General features: G+C 39.5%; 3 protein-coding genes across 4 annotated transcripts in view; 2 read left to right on the top strand and 1 right to left on the bottom strand.

Moving 5' to 3' along the window:
- The window catches only part of LOC149814167 (putative SWI/SNF-related matrix-associated actin-dependent regulator of chromatin subfamily A member 3-like 1), a 28,742-nt gene extending 22,483 nt beyond the window's left edge, over positions 1-6,259 (top strand). Inside the window, exons 3-6 of the mRNA XM_089989284.1 lie at positions 2,276-2,434; positions 2,544-2,653; positions 2,737-2,796; positions 5,982-6,259. Coding sequence (XP_089845410.1) covers positions 2,276-2,434; positions 2,544-2,653; positions 2,737-2,796; positions 5,982-6,191 — 539 coding nt within the window. The 3' untranslated portion in view covers positions 6,192-6,259. The remainder of the gene's footprint in view (positions 1-2,275; positions 2,435-2,543; positions 2,654-2,736; positions 2,797-5,981) is intronic.
- A 2,158-nt stretch (positions 6,260-8,417) lies between these two features.
- Positions 8,418-13,445, top strand: LOC149814166 (uncharacterized). Its single transcript, XM_089988767.1, has 6 exons — positions 8,418-8,491; positions 8,851-8,901; positions 9,028-9,094; positions 10,226-10,266; positions 12,983-13,042; positions 13,125-13,445. The coding sequence occupies exons 1-6, from the start codon at positions 8,426-8,428 to the stop codon at positions 13,179-13,181; spliced, it is 342 nt and encodes a 113-aa protein (XP_089844893.1). The 5' UTR covers positions 8,418-8,425; the 3' UTR covers positions 13,182-13,445.
- A 1,027-nt stretch (positions 13,446-14,472) lies between these two features.
- Positions 14,473-20,309, bottom strand: LOC149814165 (10 kDa chaperonin, mitochondrial-like). Of its 2 annotated transcripts, none has more exons than XM_089989763.1 (3): positions 20,080-20,309; positions 19,465-19,608; positions 14,473-14,729 (listed from the first exon to the last, which is right to left on the bottom strand). In XM_089989763.1, exons 1-2 carry the CDS (start codon positions 20,182-20,184, stop codon positions 19,465-19,467), a joined length of 249 nt encoding a protein of 82 aa, XP_089845889.1. In that variant the 5' UTR covers positions 20,185-20,309; the 3' UTR covers positions 14,473-14,729. The 2 variants fall into 2 exon arrangements, with proteins under 2 accessions (XP_089845889.1, XP_089845888.1); XM_089989762.1 differs by having other exon boundaries at positions 19,469-19,608.
- Positions 20,310-21,050: the final 741 nt, after the last annotated feature.

Raw genomic sequence — 21,050 nt, 5'->3', positions numbered from 1 at the left:
AACAGTTACTCAAGAACAGTAGAGCTCACTTCCAGAATTATCCAACATTTTACTTGCACATTGATAATAAAATCAGGGATTTAATAACCTAGCACTTCTAAAAGAAGAAGAAAAAGAATAGCAAGGAAAAATTGAAACCTAAGTTTCTATTTTGCATAGTCCTAAAGCAAAGATACTCTCTAATTTGCATGATGCATTTTCAGGTACTATTTTTGTTGCCATCTGCCACTGTTTGAGAACCAACTGTGGTACCAACTTTCTTTAACTTTTGACATATTCTAGTTTTGACATTGGCTAGGGTGATTTGAGCTTTCTTGAGATCTAGAAAGAAAACATAATCCCTCTCATTGTAAAGTTTGAGGGGGCGTGTTAAAAAAATAATATATATATTTCTGTTTTATCCAAAATACCTAACATGGGTATTTTGGTCTTTTTACATGTAATACAAGTTGTTTTAAAACAACTTATTTTAGGTTTTTTCTTTTTCTTTATTGTATTTTTTTTCTTTTATTTTTTCTCCCTTTTTTAGATCATTGGGGACCCCACAAAGGGAGTCGTTGGGGTCCCCAACGACTCTTTTGTGCGGAGCCCCAATGCTCCCTCTCTCTCTCTCTTTTGCTTTGTATATAAAGGGGTGCTACCTTCACATTAAGTTGTTGTTCTCTCACCTTTTCTCAATAATATTAATTCATTTTTGCCTTTTGACATTTCTCTTTAGTGGGTTTGTGTATTTGCACTTTATGTGCTTGTGATTTCTCCTTAATGGGTTTATGTATTTACACTTTATGTGCTTGTGATTTCTTGTCCATTATTGGATCTTCAAGTGTTATCACTTGCTATTTGTATTTTCGTTTTTTTACTAACAAGTTCTTCCTCTTTCACAATTTTTATTTCTTCTTAACAAACTTTCGATGATCTCACATTTAGCTTGGGGATGAGTGTTAAAATGCATTGTTTATATATATATATATATATATATATATATATATATATATATATATCAAGGGTATTTTGGTCTTTTTATGTATTGCAATATATGCCGTCCAATAGAGGTTGCACAGTCTTTTTGTGTTTTTATTTTTCATTTTATTTTATTCTGTATTGAATGATTGGGAGCAGGTTGGACTGCCTCTCTTCTCTCCTTTTTTTTGTTGTATTTCATGCTCTATAAATATGCCTTATGTAAATGTGCTTACATATGCTTTCAATCATATTTGATAAAGGATACAAAGAACATTTACTTTTTTTTCTTTTTCTTTTTGTGAAGTTTGGGTTTTTCATCTCTTTTATGAGATTGTATTCGGTTCTTTAGAGACCTTATTGTGGTTGCGCACTTGTATAGCCTTTTGATGGCATTGCGATTGTGCACTTCTTGTTTTATTTTGTTTTATTTCAACCACGTTTACCAAGATTTAGTTTAAGTCTTTTAAGGGTATGAAGTCGTTATCTTAACTCCATCAAAGATGTGTTGCGACAATAAAAACACTATCTATATTGCAAGTAATCATGTTTTCCGTAAGCATACCAAGTGCATAGAAATGGATGGATGTTCGTGAAGAATTTCTTAAAAGAACTATTGAACTAGCTTATGTGACATCAAAATATAAACTAGCAGATTTCTTCACCGAGGCATTGCCTTCACCTCAGTTTATTTTTTTCATCAACAAATGTTGATGATTACACCATTAGTTTGAGGGGAGGTATATATATATATATATATCATTTATTAGAATGTATTTTAGGCAAATGTATTTATTTTATTTTGGTAATGCCCTTAGGGGAATTATTGTTCTTTCCATTGTAGCCGTTGGGCTATTTGAGCTCCCTCATGCTCTCCTCTTCTTGTATATGTAAGGGGCTGCCCCTTTCTATTATGCTACGCTTGTCTCAAGCATTTTTAATAAAACTCCTATTTTTTACTTTTTGACTCTCTTGCCCTTTGTGGATTGTGTTTGTGAACTCTTTATACCTTTGTGGTTGCCCTCAGTGGCTTTTGTATTTTTGCGTATTAGAGGCTTGTTACTCTTGTATTCTTAAAGGCATCTCATTACAACTCCTAGACTAGGTTTGTCTTTGTAGTTATTGTTTTCTGCTTGACTTGTTTTGTTGCACAGTATGTACAGCAATGCTGAATATTTTGTTTTTGGTTTTTATTTCTACGAGACGTGCGCTCTTTTTTGTTTTACTGTTTCTTTAGCATCTTCAATTTTATTGTCTGCTAATGGTAATTCTATTATATGTCCCAGATTTTCAAACTATTTTTTCTTATAAACAGGAGAAAACAAAGAAGATAAATTTTCTTTGCCAGTAGACAAGGTATTAGAGTGTGTTGCTGCCTGCATCAATGTTGCACGTATTAAGGATATCATGGAACATAGAAAGAGCTTAGTAAATGTGTTTCTGTATGCCTTCTCTCCTGGCTTCCCTTGGACAGGTGTCGTAGTTTGCACATTTGTTTTTATACTTCTGATTGTTGAATTTCCTTGGCATTTGTATTCCAATATCCATTATTATCTCATTTTCCTACTAAAATTTTATGGCAGTCAAACTCTTGGTTCTTTCTTCAATTAGAGAACTTTATGGGAAGTTCAATAACTTTGCCACATCTGCTTGTGAATCTCCTGAGGTGGACTTTGCTGCCTTTATGGAGGAGGTAAAACATTGAAATGCATGGGTTCAACCTGTGGACCACTTCCCTTTTGATAAATGGTTTTCTTGGTTTACTTTCATGTGCAGTCATTTCACTCCCTGGTTGTTAAAGTAACCGAATGCATCAAGATAGTAACGATTGCGCAGGTATGTCCTGGTTCTTTTTGCCTTATGTGGTTGCTTTTCATGCTCTCTTTTGGTGTTTTCCCCCCCATTTTACCTTGAAATCCCTGCAGCTTTTTCTAGAGCAGAAAAAAAGAAAGAGAGAGAGAGAGAGAGAGAGAGAGAGAGAGAGAGAGAGAGAGAGAGAGAGAGAAGGAATTCAACATTACCACACATGAAGATCAACAAAATGTTGAACCCATGAACTCAACAAGAGCAAAGTCAAAACAAATAAAGAAAGCAGAAGACAAAAAGAACATCAGACAAATAAAACGGGCTCACAGCAGAGCCGCTTGCCCAGATTGCGGCAAAAGAGAGGTAGCGTCAGCAGGAGGGAGCGGAAGATCACTAAGATGCATACGCAAGATCGCATAAACATCTACCAAGATTTTATGCACTAGGTTTTGAATGTTAACCGGAATTTGATGAAAATGAACATTGCTTCATGCCATTCAAACAAACCACCAAAAAGTAAGCAACCACGTTTGCCAAATGAACCTCCACCTCGTGTTGCGCCTAATACAAACCAAGCCCAAGATCAGATCTAGCGCAAAAGACTCCTCCTTAACAAACACTTCCGGATGCCTCCATTAAAGAGTTTCACAAATATTGGGCAAGACCAGAACAAGTGAAACATAGATTCTTCTGCAGCTTGACAAAGAGAGAGAGAGAGAGAGAGAGAGAGCTCAAAACCTGGATTGCAGTTATAAAAAGGGCTAGAATGCCAAATTGAAGGTTGCCTCTGTATAACATATATATTCAGCACTGGAGTAATTGGACTCTGGAATCTGACTAATTGCCGAAGCTTAAGCTATGTTTGGGAACCAATGTTGAAGGGATTTACAAGGAGTTCGGGGAAATACAAAAACCGGACTCCAGGGAAAATAGATTTCAAAGGAATTATGGATTCCTTCTATTGTTTGGAAGCATAATTAACTCTTTCCAAGTTTAAGGCTTTCATCTTTTCCTGCTTCCTCACCATGCTTGGCTGTAGGTGAGTGTAGTTGTAAGCCTCTTGACTGTACCATTATGCAGTCAATATAGGATTTACTGAGGTAAATGGAGTAAAACATTTAAACCAACTAAAATTCAAGAACCCACCGGAATCCTTGTGATTCAAGGAGTTGTAAATACCTCATCTTTAGTAGAGGAGTTGAAATTTGAAATTTTTAGTATTTGGAGTTGTTGATTCCCCACGGACGTTCACGCTTCCCTCCACTTTCTTCTCCCAAACACAGTCCAAATCCGTTTGGACCCTGCCACTTCATGTAGCCGTCTCAGACACCCTTTGATACCCTTCTCCCAAACAGAGTCTTATAGTTACCCAAAAGAAGTTCATAACATTTTCTAGCAAGAAATTTGATGAAAGGAATGTTTCTCCAACATTCTTGGCAAGGGATGTTTTGGCGGTTTTCATTTCTTTTGGAATGGAGTTAAAAGTCAATGGAAAATTTATGAAAGATAAAACATATGAAAATGTGATTGAATTCACTATCAATTAAACAATGCCCATAAAGTGAATAAGTGAGATTCTCTTTTTTGTTTCTTATTTTCTTAGAAAATGTCATGATAAGTTGCATTTTGCAATATTTAAGTCACCCATGTAGATTGTAGAACCCTGTCAGCTTGAAAATCAGATCTTCTCATAAATTGAATAAATGACATTCTTTTTGTGTAGCCTTCTCCGAAGGGAAGGGGGTGAGGCACTATGAAATGGGGAGGTGCTTCCTTCGCCTATCGTATCGGTTTGGCTTGACGAAGCGATTTCGATTTTCGACCATTGACCCATGGACCACTTTCCTTGGCCCCAAACCGATGAGAACCTTGCTAACCTAGTGTGTATGTGTGTGCGTGCACACGCTTGTCTCTGTATTTTTTGTGTGTGGGTGCTTGTTTGTGTGTGTGTGCATGTGTCTGCGCATGTGTTCTGCCATGGAAGTGTAGCTCTAGATGGCGATTAGGACGAACCTTTTCTTGATTTATTTCTCAACTGAGATGAAAAATTCAGGCCCCTTTTGATGACACCCAAAACCAGGTTTTGCACATTAACTAGGTTTTCCAACAAAAACCATGTTTTTTATGCCACAAAATTGATTTTCATAAACTGGGTTTTTATTAAAACACAGTTTATGGAAAAACCACCTTATCCGTATTTTACAGGTTCGTAACCAGGTTTATCAGGGGCAGGGGGGGTGGCTGCCTTCTCACCACCGTCACCCACAACCACCCTCAACGATACGAAAACTGGCAGACCACCGTTTGGCCACTTTAAGTCTAGGTGTTGGTAAAAAATTAGTCGAAGTATACTGTCCTGGCTGTTTTCCAGCCAGCAGGTGGCCAGAAAATGGGAAAAGTATTTTCTTTTTTTAATATATAGCTATTCTGGCCAGTTTTTCACTAGTGGGTGGCCAGAAATGGCTAAACTGTTTCTCCCTTTTTTCAACCATAGCTTGTCTGGCCATTTTCTGCCACCTTCTGGCTGGAAATGGCTACAGCCCAGCCATTTCTGGCTGGTAGGTGGCTGGAAAATGGTGGGTAAGTTTTTTTTTTCCTTTTTTCTTTGAAAAACCTGCTTTTCCGACCGTTGTCGGCCATTTTCCAGTAGGCAAATGCTTGGGACAGCACCCACCTGCATGCACGATACTGCCCCTGTTATTTTCTAGCTTGGGGAGGCCAGAAAATGATCATTCTTTCTTTTGCATTTTTTTAAAAATTTTGTTAAGTTTTTGGCAGCCAAAAACTTGTTTTTCATGGTTTTGTCATCCAAACAAGTTAGAAACCTGGTTTCTAAGACTTGGATATTTCCCGTCAAACAGGGCTTCATTGTGAGATTTATATGTAATCAACTGACTTTCGAGTCTTACCAACTGACCTCAATGGCCAATATCCAGAAAATCTCACTCTGGATGTGGATGATCAGATCGCATCCCGATGGCAATAATTTTTAGCACTTAAAGGTAGTGCATGTTGAAGTCTCAGTTGGCTAGATTGATCGTTTCCTTAATTCCTTTAAATAACCCACTTGTTTTGAAGGTTAGCTTTTGTTGTTTAAACTTGGATCCTTTGTTGTCCATGTATTGCTATACTTGTTTTAATGTTTTAGCACATTGATGATACATGTTTCTTATTGTATTATTTTCCCTCGTTCCATATTTTGGTTAAAACTGCAGGTTCATGTCGCTGCTTCGGAGTGCCTTTTGGAGATGATTGGAGTTTATCAAGCCACGACCTCTAAGCAGGAGGTGGAGGTGAACTTCAAAGTTGAGCTTTTACATCTGTTTGACATTGAGAAGAATGAGCTTGCAAAATCATTGCTGAAGAAATGTATAGAGAATCTTGGTGGCAACAGTTTGGAGGGCCTACAAAACCGTGCTGCTTGATTTGCTCAAATACCAACCAGGTCTCTTCTTGCAGAAGCGTTTGCATTCAACTCTATCAAGCTTCCGATGACAGTATATCCATTCATCTGTTTTATCCCAACATCCCGGCAAAATGCTTTACACCATCCACTCAAAAAGATCTTAAATAGCACCCTGTTGGAGGAAATGGGTTGTGCACCCTTACTGCCATCCATCAATGCCCAACGATTTGTTGCATGTTTTCCCTGCAGAGCAACTTAATTGATTGCAGGAAACGACTCAAGCCTATATTCCTGTACTTGACATTTAAGAATATGATCCCATTAATTAGGATGCAGTCAGCTGTTCTTAACGCATTGATGTCATTTCCTACTTTTGAGCAGTTTAGACCTTTTCAACGGTAACTCGAAGCAAGTGTGCAATCCTTAAGGAAGCATGAACACGAGAACAAGTTCATTGAGCAACATGGTTCTGATGCCTGTGGGTTGTCATTGTCAATTGTTGAATTCTGAAGTTGCTCCATTTAGCCAAGGACACAGACACTCTGTAGATTTGTTATGGATACGTGACATAAATACACAATTTTTTTGAAAACCAGGACACGGCACCGATTTTTATTTTTTAATTGATAAGCGTGTATTTTCATATTTTATGATATGTCGTGTGGCGTGTCCTCTTGTTGTCCAGCCCTTACAGAGCCTACCAGCTAAAGACACCCACCCATCTGGTGAGAGTCAAACCTGGGACGAAGGAGTCAGCACCTTCTCTTCAAGCCTCATCATGAATGCCACTAATCCCCCTTCTCCCTTCCTCCCCGGATGGATGGATGGATCATCTGAATCAAGTATCTTGCAAGGTACTTGGTCCCATCATTGGATCTCCTCTCCTCATTCTGCTTCATAACCCTGCTCACCTATGTCACACGGACTCGGCTAGGGAGGTGCCGCACCCGAGTCGACACGCCCCGACACGGGTGCGGCCTCGGACACGGCCTGGACTCGGTCAACGCCGAGTCGGACTCGGTCAACGAGTCCAGGCCAAGTCCGTCTTAATTTTGGACTCGGTCAATGTTGACCGAGTCCAAAAATGCCCATTTTTAGTACAAAAAAAAAAAAAAAAGATCTTTTTATATATTTTTTAAAAATATATATATAGCATGAGTCTTAAACATTAGGCCCAGAAAAAAAAATTATTCTTAAATATTATCATTTAATTCTCTCTCTCAATCTTAAAAGCTAATAAATTCTCATCCACGAGTACCAACACTTTTCATCCACCAAGTTCTCTCTCTTATAAAAGCTAATAAATTCTCATCCACGAGTAGCAACACTTTCTCATCCACCGAGATCTCTCTCTCTCTCTTTCAAATCTAGTTTTGAAAAATTAAAAGCTTTTAATGCTTTTAATTAATGTTATGAATTTTAGCAAAAGATATTTAATGCATTTACCAGAACATGGCTTTTAGTTAATGCTTTTAATTAATACCTTGATGATGTTTTATTCCCATGGTAGCTAAGACTCGGCTTGGAAGAGTCACGAGCCAGTCCAAAATTTATATAGACATATGCACACACTGGATATATATATATATATATATATATATATATATATATATATATATATATATATATATATATATATATATTTAAATATATATATATATAGCCGAGTCCCCGTGTCCAAAATTTTTAAAATTGCGCCGCACCCGTGTCGCACCCGCACCCGCACCCGCACCCATGTGACATAGCTGCTCACCATTTAGCAACCAAGTTTGTTCAACGCGCCTCCAACATAGACAACAGCACAGTGCAAAAGGGTTGGATACTGTCAAATCATGACAGATCCAAATCCAAACTTGAAATGCATGCAATACAGATCCAAATGATATTTAATAAGATAGGGCCGCATTTGGATCAGGAAAAGATATATGGTGATGCTGGATTTTGGTAAGAAAAAGGGTGCAAACAAAGCTTTTCACATCTAAAGAAAAATGTAAAAGGTCCAATTTTTATCAGAACGCAGACAAAGGTTCATTACAAAATACTGACTGGATTCTGATCCAAAGCCAAAAAATAATCTAATTCAATAAATCCACATTCTATCCAAATGCACAACTGAATCTTATTTTAAGGATCCATATCAGAAAATAATGTTTATTCGGATCGAAAGTTCAACCAAACCCGATCCATTCACACCCTACAGCAGAGGTTATATAAAACGCGAGCGCTAGGACCAACTTTCGCCCCGAGAAAGCAATGGACGAATTCGAGTTCCAACGTGTGCTCAACCTCTTCCCCGTCGTTCGATCGCGATCTTACTGTGTAATTTTCGATACCCATGTTTTCTTTCGATTCCTCTAACTTGGTATCATGTTTTTTTCTTTTTTCATTATTTTATTTTCATGATCTTCTTGGTGTAATGAAACAAAGACACCAACCATTGTTTTGATTATGTTGAGATTCTTCCCCTTTTGATACAGTGGCATGTTTCTTTGCTGAATGTGATGATGTCTATATCTGGTTTTCTGCATTATTTCATCGTTTTGGCTTGTTGGTATCCGTAATTTCGGTTATCTGTCTTCGAATTGAGGCCAAAAGGGTTCAAAATCTCGATTTAGTCTCATTCTCATTGCGTTTGAGGGTTCTGCCCATTCATTTGAACACTTCGTGTTGAGTTTCAGGCAGATGATGAGGCATCGAGAGCGATGACTTCGAGAACAGAAGGCGATGAGGTAAAAGAAACGGAAGCTGTGATTTATACGTATGGCTCCTTTATTGGGGTTTTGGTATCGATGTTACTTGGGAATTCTTAAGAGTAATGTGTTCAACCCATATGCGTTTTTCTTTTCTTTTTTCAGTTAAGGCAATGGCAAGATGCATGGGGTGAATCGGATAAGAAGGAAGATCAAGTGATCGACATTGACGGTATCGTTTGATATCTAGCGTGTCATAATCTGTATTTATTCTCTACCCAACTTGGGCATTCAAGTTGAGTTCATGGAACGCATAGGTGATGTCTGTAGGTGGACAAATGTTTAAAACATGGAGAGTGATGAGATTATGAATCTGAGAATGTGATATTAGATCAATTGCTCATTTGTGGGGTTCATGGACAAGGCCATTTGGCCGATTGGCAGACAGGTTCGCTTCTACCCTTTTTTATGCCAAGTAAGAGAAAAGAACTGCTTCAAAGCCAATCCAAAGCTTACCCACGTAGCAGAGAACAAAGGCCTGAACGGCATATACGGTCTCCAGCACCATTGCCGGAAATGAGCTTATGCTTATAACAGCGCTGACTTGAGGAAAGTGAAAGCTCTTAATCCCTTTCACGAAGCTCAGCGGTGCTGTTTGATGCAAGGTCCCATAATTCGCTATAGTTCTCAACACCTGCACGCACCAATCGTGAACGGCCTCAGTAGGGTCTGTTTGAATTGATTGCCAATAGCAAACAACCTTAGCTTTCCAGCTTCTTCTAGCTTACAGGTCAAGCCACCTCCCCATGAAAGACAGAAAGAGCGTTCTTTCCCACATAGAGGTGTGCTTGACCAAACCAAGTTGGTTGCCATCATTAGCATTATTGCCTTTACTTAGAAATTGGGTTTTTCTAGTGGTAGCCTCTGAATACAAAGCATGTCCTTGACCATGAAATCACAGTTCTCGCACTACAGTTGAATGTCTAAGTGACATTTTTTGTGCACAATTGGCAAAAAAACACAATATATGTGTAAGGTAGTTCTCCCTGTGTGTGGAAAATAAGCAAATACAACTATCATAATGCATGGGATAACTTTTTGAGGTATTAATTTATTGTTGATCTCTAAAAGTTAGTGTCAAATCTGACACTAAGATATGCTTAATCACGTAAAATGTTTAGTTTTAATGACACCTTCGAGCAGGTTTGAAGTTGCATATTTTCAATTGTTTATCACTGTAATTGTTCTGCCCATCAAATTAACCTAGATGGTTTTGATACCCTGATGTTGTGCTACAATATCTTCATTATCATATGTGCTGTTGGTGAACTACTTCTCATAATCATGATTTTTGTTTTGACAGATCCATTTTGGGAGAAATTAAGGTTGTCAGCAGAGAGGAAGGTAGTCTAACTTATTTTCCAGTAAATAATCTTGAAATAATATAATTTTGCGTCCATGTTGTGATGTTGCAATCGTCTTCATTTTAGTATGCCTTTAGGATGACAAGGTATCATCCCTCCAAAGATGCAATGAGACCAAATGAATGGGTCTGAACCTGGTCATCCCATTCTAAGCCAAATCTGTACCTGGCCACTTGGTGGTTGTATTCAAGAAGATCAATCTTTTGATGGAGCTATTTATAACATGCTTCCTTCCAAGAAAGCCACCAAGCTGCCAATATCCACCACTATCAAATCACCATCCATCTCTAAACCCTCCTCCAAGCCCGTAAGGCCAAATAATGTCTTCAAACCTTTTACATCCAATACTTGTAAGTTGTAACATACAGTCAGCCCAAACTAACTAGTGAGCTCCTTAAAAAAGTGTGAAGTCAAAGGAGATGTAAGGATGTTTCTTTCACCTGGCTATACATCACATAATGACTAGGTAGGAAGAAGCTTTGCTTTATAAGAAATTATGCAGTTGATGTTCTGCTGAAGGAACAAGCCACCAGCCAAATAATCTATCCCTAGCTATGGGCCCAACACTTCAAATCACTCTTTGAGTTAAGGACTTGATCAGTGGCTCCAATTATGAAGGAGGAGTCCCCCCCCCCCCTCCACACACACACACCAAATGAGAGTAAGACCATAGAATGCTACCTCATCTCTCTCTCTCTCTCTAACATATGCATGGGCTTGAGGCATTCTACAAGCTCTTCCTCCAGTAGTCCACACCTCAGGTTCAATTGGGAGTCTCCCTCAGTTGTCCAGCAAGATATCATAGTGCACAATGGAGACAAAGCAAGAAGAGAAAAGCCTCATAAAAGACCATTTAGGGAGTCCATTCTTAATTCAAGAGTCCTTCTAGAACCTTACAAATTTCCTATTACCCAATCTAATATACATTCTACAAGCTCTTCTTCCAGTAGTCCACACCTCAGGTTCAATTGGGAGTCTCCCTCAGTTGTCCAGCAAGATATCATAGTGCACAATGGAGACAAAGCAAGAAGAGAAAAGCCTCATAAAAGACCATTTAGGGAGTCCATTCTTAAGCCAAGAGTCCTTCTAGAACCTTACAAATTTCCTATTACCCAATCTAATATAAATGCCATCACTAAAAGTTTCAAGAACATGCAACCATCCATTCCACAAACTCGATGCTGGCTTCCACCTACTAAATGCATGTCTATCCTTTATTAATTGCTCGATTCATCAGCTCGAACCATCTGATCCCAAGCCCACCAAGAGTGATAGGATGAGTGACCTCTTTTTGAGAAACCCAATGTATGCCTTCAGACGCTCGTCACGCTCCTTATTTCTCTACAGAAACCTTGCCATAACCTTCTCAAGTCTTTTGGATACTCTCTTCAACATAAGATACAGGTATGCTAGGATACCCAACATGTGTCTGACCAGATCTGCCCGACCCACAATTGAAAGATATTAGCTTTCCAAGGATGCAGCTTGCTTCTAATGTCAATCCTAAACAGATGCACTTCTTTGGAGATCCCCTTTTGTAGGGCAAGTCCATGGTACTTCAGTGAATATGACTCAGTCCGCATCCAGAAATGTTGTGGCCGCCTGCATAACATCTGCACTACAGTGGGACATCAATAGAACACACTTCCATTCATTAACTTTTTAGACCCAAAGCAGCTACAAAGATCTTCAATAACAACCACATCCTCCACATTTGCTGAATGAAAGCCTCCCCAAAGATCAAAACCTCATTAGCAAACTATAGATGTATCAAAGGTGATGAGACACCAAGCAAATCTGAATCTTTGACGAAGCCACTTTCGATTGCCTCCTTTCCCTCAAAGACAAGACAATATTAAAGAGAGAGTGGAACAAACGCCCAAGATAGTAGGGTTTCTAACTCGTTTAGTCCATTTATGGTGAACCTTCAAAACATCATACTAGAAAGTCCAACGTACAGAGTCAAAAGCCTTTTCCAAATCAACCCTCAGCACAAAGGCTTGCATCTTTCACATGTTAATCAATGCACGTTTTCATTGGCAAGAATTGCACTCTTGAATTCTACAGCCTGTTAAGAAAACATGTTGATTTGGTGGGATTAGGTCTGGCAACACCACCTAGCTTAGGATCTTTTATTGGCTGCTTAACAAAGAGATGGGTTGAAAATCAGTAATATTGTCCGCACCTAGGACTTTCAAATTCAGACCAACATTGATTTACTGGTCTCCTTAAAAACTTCTGCCGTTCCTTTGATTTACTCAACAGTGATTTACACATTCCAAATTTTCAAGTTTGGAGTTCTTGTAACTTTTTGGAATCCAAGCTCTAAAATTCCTGAAGATGGCTCCCCTTTACAGAATTTTGAGCTTTTCTTTTGCATTTCCTTCAGATCTTAAGTGTTCTTTCTATTGGTTCAAGGAGATCTGATACAAGGAACTATGCTAGAAATGGGATTTTTAGACCGATTTCTGAAAATCGACTATTATCCTTAATTCTTTCCATCATCTTTCTCTGTTAATTTTCTGTAACTTACTGTAAATCTACTTGTTTGCATGTTGAAGTCTCATAGTTGTCGATGTTACCATTGTTGCCATCATTGCTCCTGTTGTCATTGTGATGTTAATTCGTTAATATCAATGTACAGTACGTTATTTTTTCAATGCTTATCATAATACACTATTTTTGGAGTGTTACAGGTAAGCCCAACAGAGGCAGAAAGGTTTTGCAAGTCCTTTCAGAAGGTTCATAAGAAACTTGTAAGCATTGCCTTTAGATTGTATACTATTCCTTGATTTGAGGTTTCTTTTAAATCAAAGTTTAAATTGCATTTTGTTCCAGATATATGAAACATTGAGTTCAGATGCTGTTAAAAGGATCCTCGAGTCATCTGGGTAGGCAACTCCATGTTTAAATCAGCCTGGAACACCATGTTTTCTACTTCTACACCTCTTTGCAGTGACTGCACTCGATTGCGTCTTTATGCTATGTGAACTTTTGTTGAGCTTTAATTTTGGTCACTCTATTGCGTCTTTATGCTATGTTTCTTTTGGTGCCATCTGAACTGTTAGTATTAAGTTTTGTACGAACGTTTTAAGAGTGGTTTGGACAGTTTGGGACAGCTGTTCTCTCTCTCTCTCTCTGTATGTAGTGTAATTTCCACAGTCCCATTTGTTTGCTTGGAACTAAAAACAAGACCTGCTAATTCATAAACTTAAATCTGCAATTCAACGCAAAACCTCATTTTATATGCCACGCTATTGGACTCCTTTAGTAACATTAATAATTCACATGTTCTTTTAACCACCATCTTTTCCTTTTTTTTAGCTTTTTTTCACCAAAGGCCCCTTAATCAAGGTGGAGGCTTCGAACTACCTGATGTTCACTAGGGGTATTATGGATGATCACAAGCAACCAATTGTTCAACTTTCTAGCAATCGTCACTCCCAAATGCCAAACACACAAATGATGGCCCACTTGGCTTGTAATTTTCATGCTAAAACAATAAGCGTGCAGGGAATACTCGCAGTGCATTCGTAACAGCCTTCCAGCTATGAAAGGGGGTGTTTGTTTCAATCCTCAAAACATGGGAAAGAGACCCAATTCTGTATGAAAATGGGCCTCTGTCCCACACGTCATAAAGGACTGTTTCATGACCCAACCCAGAAAGGGCTACAAAGGGCTTTTTTTGCCCACATCTTCCATAGGCGGAGGTACTAGAGATCAGGATTGTGAACTTCATGATCCACATGGAATGGAAAGGCCTTCTCTATCCACGTACGTAATTGATCTGTGACAAGTGCGCCAGGCATAACAGCTAGCTCTATTTGTGAAGATGCACTGAGCTGAAACTAACGTGTGAGAAAAATTGTAGCTTCAAGATAACTGAGTGCATGCAACAGCAACATGAGCGGCAGCGGGCCTGGGGAGAAGGTACCCATCCCTTTGTCCCAGATTTGACTCTCACCGGGTGTGCAGGTGCCTTTAACTGGTAGGCTTAGTAAGGACTTGGGTGTTGGTGACCCCACCCAAGGTTTACCTCGTAGGGGGTGGACCGATTAAGTGACCCGATTCTCGATGACAACATAAAAGAAGCAACATGATTCATGAAATTCTACTAGCTGCTGTAAGCTTCATTGTTAAAAAAAACATGATTCATGAAATTCTACCAGCTGCTGCAAGCTTCATTGTTCAAGAAAATAACGAGTACAGTTTCTAGATATACTTTATAGAAAAGCTGGAAAAGAACCGAGTACAAAATTGTTCTTCTGTAAACAGTGTGCAATCAACCGTTTGGCACATTAAAAGCCATTCACATATACAGAAATGACCAAAAGCCCTTTGACAGTGTGAAAAGGCTTATTAACTTGAAGATCTGACTGATGATCCCTAGGGTGTCAATCATGCAGAGTCCCCAAGATGTCTTCATCCCTGAAGAGATGATACCTGAAAAATACCAAAATGACATTATCAATGGCTCAAATCATCTTAGGGCAGCGGCTCATCACAACATCTAGCGTATGAGACTTCATTTGTTGGCAGTTTTTTTCAAAAGATAAACCTTGATATTCCTAGCCAGCGTGGAGGTACCACAAACAATGTGGGTACCTGGGAGGATCGGTCAACTATCTATCTCGATTCTGATAGACACCGTTCAACGCACAACTTCATGTGTGCACAGACGGTCAAGAAGGCTAAGTGCAGGATGACACCCCAACATCCCTTCGAGGTGGTAGTTGGGAATGACAACAAGCTGAAGTGCACAACCCTCTATCCTGAAATTCAGCTAGAGATCTAGGAGATAATCCAAATTATGAACATGTACGTGTTACCGATGAAAGGCACAAACACGTGTTGAAAATTAGTGGTTGCAGTCCTTGGGTTATCTGCGGTGGAACTTTAAAGACATGACCATAAAGTTTGAGTACAACGGTCGTTTGGTAGAGATCCGTGCGCCTCTCCAAACTCCTTTCATTTGACCAAGTCTAAACAACTCGTCAAGGTGGTTTAGGATGGGGTGTCACAGATAATGTTGGCAGTAGAGGGATACCCACAACCCCTAAGAAAACTCAATCTGACCTGGAAACCTTGCTCCAAGAGTTCTGTGAGGTGTTTGCAACGCCTAAAGGCCGTCCTCCCTCTTGGTCTCATGACTACATGATCCTCGTAAAACCTAGGCTAAACCAAAGAATGTACGACCTTATCATTATGCACATGCCCATAAGATAGAGATTGAAGTCTACTAAAAGAGATGCTCACTGATGGGATCATTCAGGCCAACAAGAGTCTGTATTATTCTTCGGTACTATTGGTGAAGGACGAATCTTGGCGGTTTTGCATCAATTAGAGGGCCCTTAACCAGATTACAGTTAAGGACAAGTACCTGATCCCAGTAATTGATGATTTGCGAGTTGTCATGCTACAACATGACAATTGATAATATTCTCGTTCTTGGATGACTTTCAACGAAAATATAAGGTGCACAATTTCCTCTCCACTATTCGCACATAGATTCAGAGAGGGGAGGCTTCTGGATTCAAGATTCGGGGGAATTTGGTTATGCACAAGTGGCTATTCATTCCTCTCGAGTCAGATCTCACAACACTTCTGATAGAGCAATACCCCGCCACCCGAACGGGACATGAGGTCAAGCGGACGTACTGACGGTTGAGCTGGGAGTTCACATGGAAAAGTATGAAGAAGCAGGTTCGACAGGTAGTGGGGCAGTGTGATGTGTGCCAGAAAAATCAAGTACGAGGCAGCCTTTCCCACGGGGTTACTACAACCCCTACCTGTGCCAGACCTCATATGGGAGGACATCTCGATGAACTTTATCGATGGGTTCTAGTCCATCCAGGGGAAGTCCACTATTATGGTGGTGACAAAACAATTGTCCAAGTATGAACACTTCCTGACGATGACCCACCCTTATACGATCAAGTCCATAGTGGAGATATTTATACGGGAGGTGTTTCGTCTACAAGGAATTCCCCAAACTATCGTCAGTGATCGAGATTCCCTGTTTATCAGCACGTTTTTTGTGGAGTTTTTCCATCTGCAAGGGACAAGGCTAGCCATGATTACCGCATACCATCCCCAGACGGATGACCAAACCAAGGTGCTGAACCGGTGTTTAGAAGACTACCTTCAAGCATTTGTTAGTGATCGGCCTAGGGCCTGGGTGAGACTCTTCCCTTGGGCAGATTGATCGTATGGATCCCTTGTTTATCAACACGTTTTGGGTGAAGTTCATTCGTCTGCAAGGGGCAAGGCTAACCGTGAGTACCCGCAGGAGTCAAGTACACCATGTGTTTCATGTTTCGTGCCTTAAACCCTACAAAGGAGAACCACCAAATAAACTCCCAACCTTGCCCGATCTAGAAGATGCCTTGCAGCCACAACAACCACCCCGCATATTGGGAAAAAAAAAGATTGAGAAAGGATGGCTGCTTAGTCACTGAGGTGCTGGTACAATGGAGAGAGTGGAGTTGACGAGGCAACGTAAGAAGAAGAGGACCGGATCGCAATTCAGTTCCCGGAGTTCTCGCCTTGAGGACAAGGCGAGTTTGAGAGGGGTGAATTGTTACAAACCATCATTTTAGACCCATTCATGATGGTCTGGGATCCAAATCCACCCCAGAGACCCGATCTGAAAGGGACTGGAGGACACCCTTCCCTTTCTTGGTCTCTTATTTCCTTTTAGACTCTATGGTAGACTACATATATATAGATGTTTTGTTCTTGATTTATTTTTAATAAAGATTATTGAGTTTTCTCTCATCTTCGTTCTTGCGCCAAAAAATCTCAACCTGAGAGAACATATTTCTCTCTCCTCACGCCTCTCCTCCCTACAGCCGACCTCTCTCTCTTATTCGCTCTCCTAGCAGCCAGCCTGGAGAGATGTTCTCTCTTTCTCTCTCCTCGTTGTTCTCTCCCTCTGTGCCTGTTTGTTACTCGAAACCCGTAGAGACCGTCACTCTCAAGGGCCGGCCTTTGACAAATCTAGAACCACAATAAAGATTGGGCGTGTATACACATGCATGCATTGTGCTGACATACTAGTTGGATGCAAACAAAAAGATAATCTGCCCATTAACATAGTCATGGCTTGGGAGAGGATAACCTTTCAGATCAAAAGCATAACCCAAAATTGGTGTTTCACTAAGGCTAAATTATTAGAGATTCATATGGAAGCTAAACTATCAAAAAAAAGTTTACCAATTAAACATTCATATGCTTTTTTATCTGATTAGCAATGACGCCTTCTGTTTTACACAGCTGAAAGGGTAAGTCTAATATCTTGTTATGAAACCATCATTTTAAACCGTCACTTGAGCCATGAAGTGATTTTACTTCGCAGCGAAGCAGGCCCATTAAGTAACCCGGTTCTCAGTGAGGGCTCCTCATCATTAAAAAAAATAATGTTCTACTTCTATCCATCAAGAATCCTTATAAGCTCAAGCCAGCTGCATCCTGGTTAGATGTGGGTTGGAACTAGGAAGATTGAACCATTAGTGGATTGACTTAATTGATTACAGAAAGTCATCAATTAATCAGTGCATTTATAACTAACTTTATAAATCATGATTGTAATTAATGCCTTACAATATACACCTTACTCAAAGAATGAGAAAAGGAACCAATTTGGGTTTTCATTAAACAGACAATTCGTTGAGAAGAAAGCTGTTTCAGCTGCAGGTTAAGGACCAATCACCAAGAAATATCATGTTTGAAGAATCATTATAAAAAATACCCACAGGCCACAGGTATCAGCAATCCCTCAAAACTATTTTCATCGGGTTTTTTCATAAATGGTCAATGGATCACACACACACATACATACACATATATATAGTTCCAGAGTTTTAGCATTAGGCCATTTGATGGTTGTTCCTAGTAGGAAAATGGGCTCTACAATGCATATACGATAGTTGAGTGACATAATGTTAGACTTCAGATAAACATGATCCTCATGATGGGAAATTCAACAGTGGAAATGATGATCCTATCTTTGATTTTCTTTTGCACAACTTTTCAGTTACTTGGTGTATTGCACATCACATATATAATATATTGTTGGACAAATGAAAGATATACATGACTTAACTCTGCTGAAACAAGTGCCAAGAAGAAATGCCACAGTTTGAAATATTTCAGCAGAGCGCATAAGCATGTCATACTTTGTTTAGATGTAAAAAGCAGAATCCAACTGCATAAGCAAATGTTGTTAACTGTTCCCATGAACCCACCCACGAGGGGAAAAAGGACATGGTTGTTCTTGCGGATTTTGCAAGTAGGAAAATGAAAACTTGATTTTCCACTGAAAGCATGATGGTCAGATCAGATACACTAGTTGAAAATCAAGATACCAAAATCATGACGCAGACAGCATCCAAGAGCAACATTTTTTTATGCATACACCCTGCTTGATAATGAAGTTAGTAATTGATTCATGGTTTCAAAAGTTACCAAGCTGTTTAAGTCGGTTTTATTTAGGGATATCGATGAAATTTATTGTTTACTAGGAACTATGTTTAACTAGATTCTCCTCGGCTAAAGTTCTATCTTGTCACATAAGAAGAAAACATAATCTGCAGGAAAAAGGTCAAAGAAGTACTAAAGTGACTCAGAAGTGAACCGGGAGTCTGGGACATTTTTGAAATTTAGAAGAGGTACATGGATGAACGTACATTGCATTGATATCCCTCTGACTTCCCCTAGATACATATTGTTCAATGCTGATCTCTCAGCAGCCTTCATCTAGTGACAAAATAGATCACAATAACTAATTTTCCTTTCTAATCTGTGGACCCAACCAAGATACATGAGTTAATGCCCCTTCTATCATTATCTATCTATCCTCCTTGAATGCTTAGCGTTCAAGCCTGACATTTCTCAGCAATTTTCACCTTGTACCAACGTATAATAAACGAAAATAAGAACATAATAATGTTTGTGTGCTTTCTTTTCAGTGCCCCGCAACAAAAACACTTAATGAATTTGGCCTAAATGATCAATAAACAATTTTCAACTGCCTTATTATTCAAACAATCAATCTGTGCGTCATAAAATTTATCATCCTTAGAAGCAATAAAAGAACAGAGCCATAAATAATGCAAACATTGCAAGAACAAACATTTAACTAAAAGAAAATGGAGTAAGGAGAAAAAACTGAAATGACTTACTCTTTATCCCCAAGCTTCACTTCAGTCACCCCATATTCAGGCAACAGCACGGTGTCGCCTTCCTTCACAGAAACAGGAATAAAATTCCCGTCTCTATCACGAGCACCTGAGCCGACTGCAACTACTTTCCCGGAATTCAACTAAATCAATCAAATTAGGAGACAATTGATCAGGCGATAAAATTCCCTCAAACTAAAAAAATGCAAAAAAGACCACAATAAAAAACGCCCAAACGATCAAAATATCCACAAAAAATGATCAGACAAGCCTCAGGTAAAAATAAGCAACACCAACGACACAAAAACGCTGAAACGATCAAAATATCCACAAAAAATGATCAGACAAGCCTCAGGTAAAAATAAGCAACACCAACGACACAAAAACGCTGAAACGAAGACATAATTTTGGTGGGGAGGTTGTTTTACTTTGGTGGTCTGCGCGGGAAGTATAGTTATCGAGTACCCACATCAAATGGGCAAAAGAAACACGTTCAAACGATCAAAATATCAACAAAAAAAAAGATCAAACAAGCCTCTCAAGCAAATATAAGCAACACCAACGAAACGAAAACGCTGACACGAAGACATAATTTTGGTGGGAGGTTGCTTTACTTTGGTGGTCTTGTCGGGAAGTAGGATGCCGATGGTGGTTTTCGAGGGAGGAACGATCTTCTCCACCAGAACCCTGTTCAGGGTGGGAATGAGACGCTTTGCCATGCTTCCTCAAGGCACCCCAAATGGAAAAAGATTGCAGGTGGGTGCAGAAGTTGGAGAAGAGAACAGGATTAGACGGTCCGCTCTATAAGTAGGGCTTTGGTTTCTGAGTTTGCAAACTGACAGCTGAGGCCTGTTCCAACTATGCTAATCCCTCAAGCAGGTTGAGAACATGTATTTGCAAGCAAAACACACAAAATGTTCAAACGGATTGGGTTAGATCTGGATCAGAATACAAATCCGACATAAAATCTTCATTGGAATCCGAGCATGACCTATAAGTCTCAATCCAATCTGTAAACACATTCCGATTCTATTTCAAGATTTATACTCAGAAAGGTCCAACTGAATCCACTCCATTTACACCCCGACAGGGTTGTGTTGTTTGAAACCATTTTAGACCTGATAATCGGGTCCTGGATCAAGCCTTAATTGCCACAACCTTAAAATGGCAAACCTGAACAGTGTAAACCAGTCCCACCAATCCCCTATTTCATATGCATGCATCTTTGGGATCTCATTGATGCAAGTTGTTTTGATCAAATCTCACCTGACCTCATAGATGGATTTAGCATGATTTACTTTTTAGTAATCGATCAAATCTCAAAAAATTTCATGCTTTCTCAGGCATTGAGTTTTTGATCACCAAAAAATCCTGCATGCAAGTCAGATTCTGGTGATTCAAATTCTAGTCTCCCTAAATGGATGATGTAGATCACATCTACTGGATCTGATTTGATCAAAACAACTTGCATTAATGACATCGCAAAGAGAGGCATAGGGGTGTCAATGGGTCGGGTTTGGTTTGGACACAGGTAGAGCCGGACCCATACCTGATTTGAGATGCTGGTACTGGGTCTGAACTCGGG

This window comes from Nuphar pumila, chromosome 15 (assembly GCF_984573655.1).
Source record: "Nuphar pumila chromosome 15, dmNupPumi1.hap1.1, whole genome shotgun sequence".
In the NCBI taxonomy this organism is placed as follows: Eukaryota; Viridiplantae; Streptophyta; class Magnoliopsida; order Nymphaeales; family Nymphaeaceae; genus Nuphar; species Nuphar pumila.
Note: the sequence above shows the minus strand (reverse complement) of the source record. Positions and strands in the feature narration are given on the sequence as shown.

Bases quoted from the DNA above. Each gene is read 5' to 3' on its own strand.
- LOC149814166 (XM_089988767.1), top strand. From the start codon at position 8,426: ATGGACGAATTCGAGTTCCAACGTGTGCTCAACCTCTTCCCCGTCGTT. The intron at 8,492-8,850 runs GTAATTTTCGAT...GTTGAGTTTCAG, and splicing joins TTCGATCGCGATCTTACTGT to GCAGATGATGAGGCATCGAG. The intron at 9,095-10,225 runs GTATCGTTTGAT...TTGTTTTGACAG, and splicing joins TCAAGTGATCGACATTGACG to ATCCATTTTGGGAGAAATTA.
- LOC149814165 (XM_089989762.1), bottom strand. From the start codon at position 20,184: ATGGCAAAGCGTCTCATTCCCACCCTGAACAGGGTTCTGGTGGAGAAG. The intron at 19,609-20,079 runs GTAAAGCAACCT...TGATTGATTTAG, and splicing joins TTCCCGACAAGACCACCAAA to TTGAATTCCGGGAAAGTAGT. The intron at 14,730-19,468 runs GTAAGTCATTTC...GGTATTTTTCAG, and splicing joins GTGAAGCTTGGGGATAAAGA to GTATCATCTCTTCAGGGATG.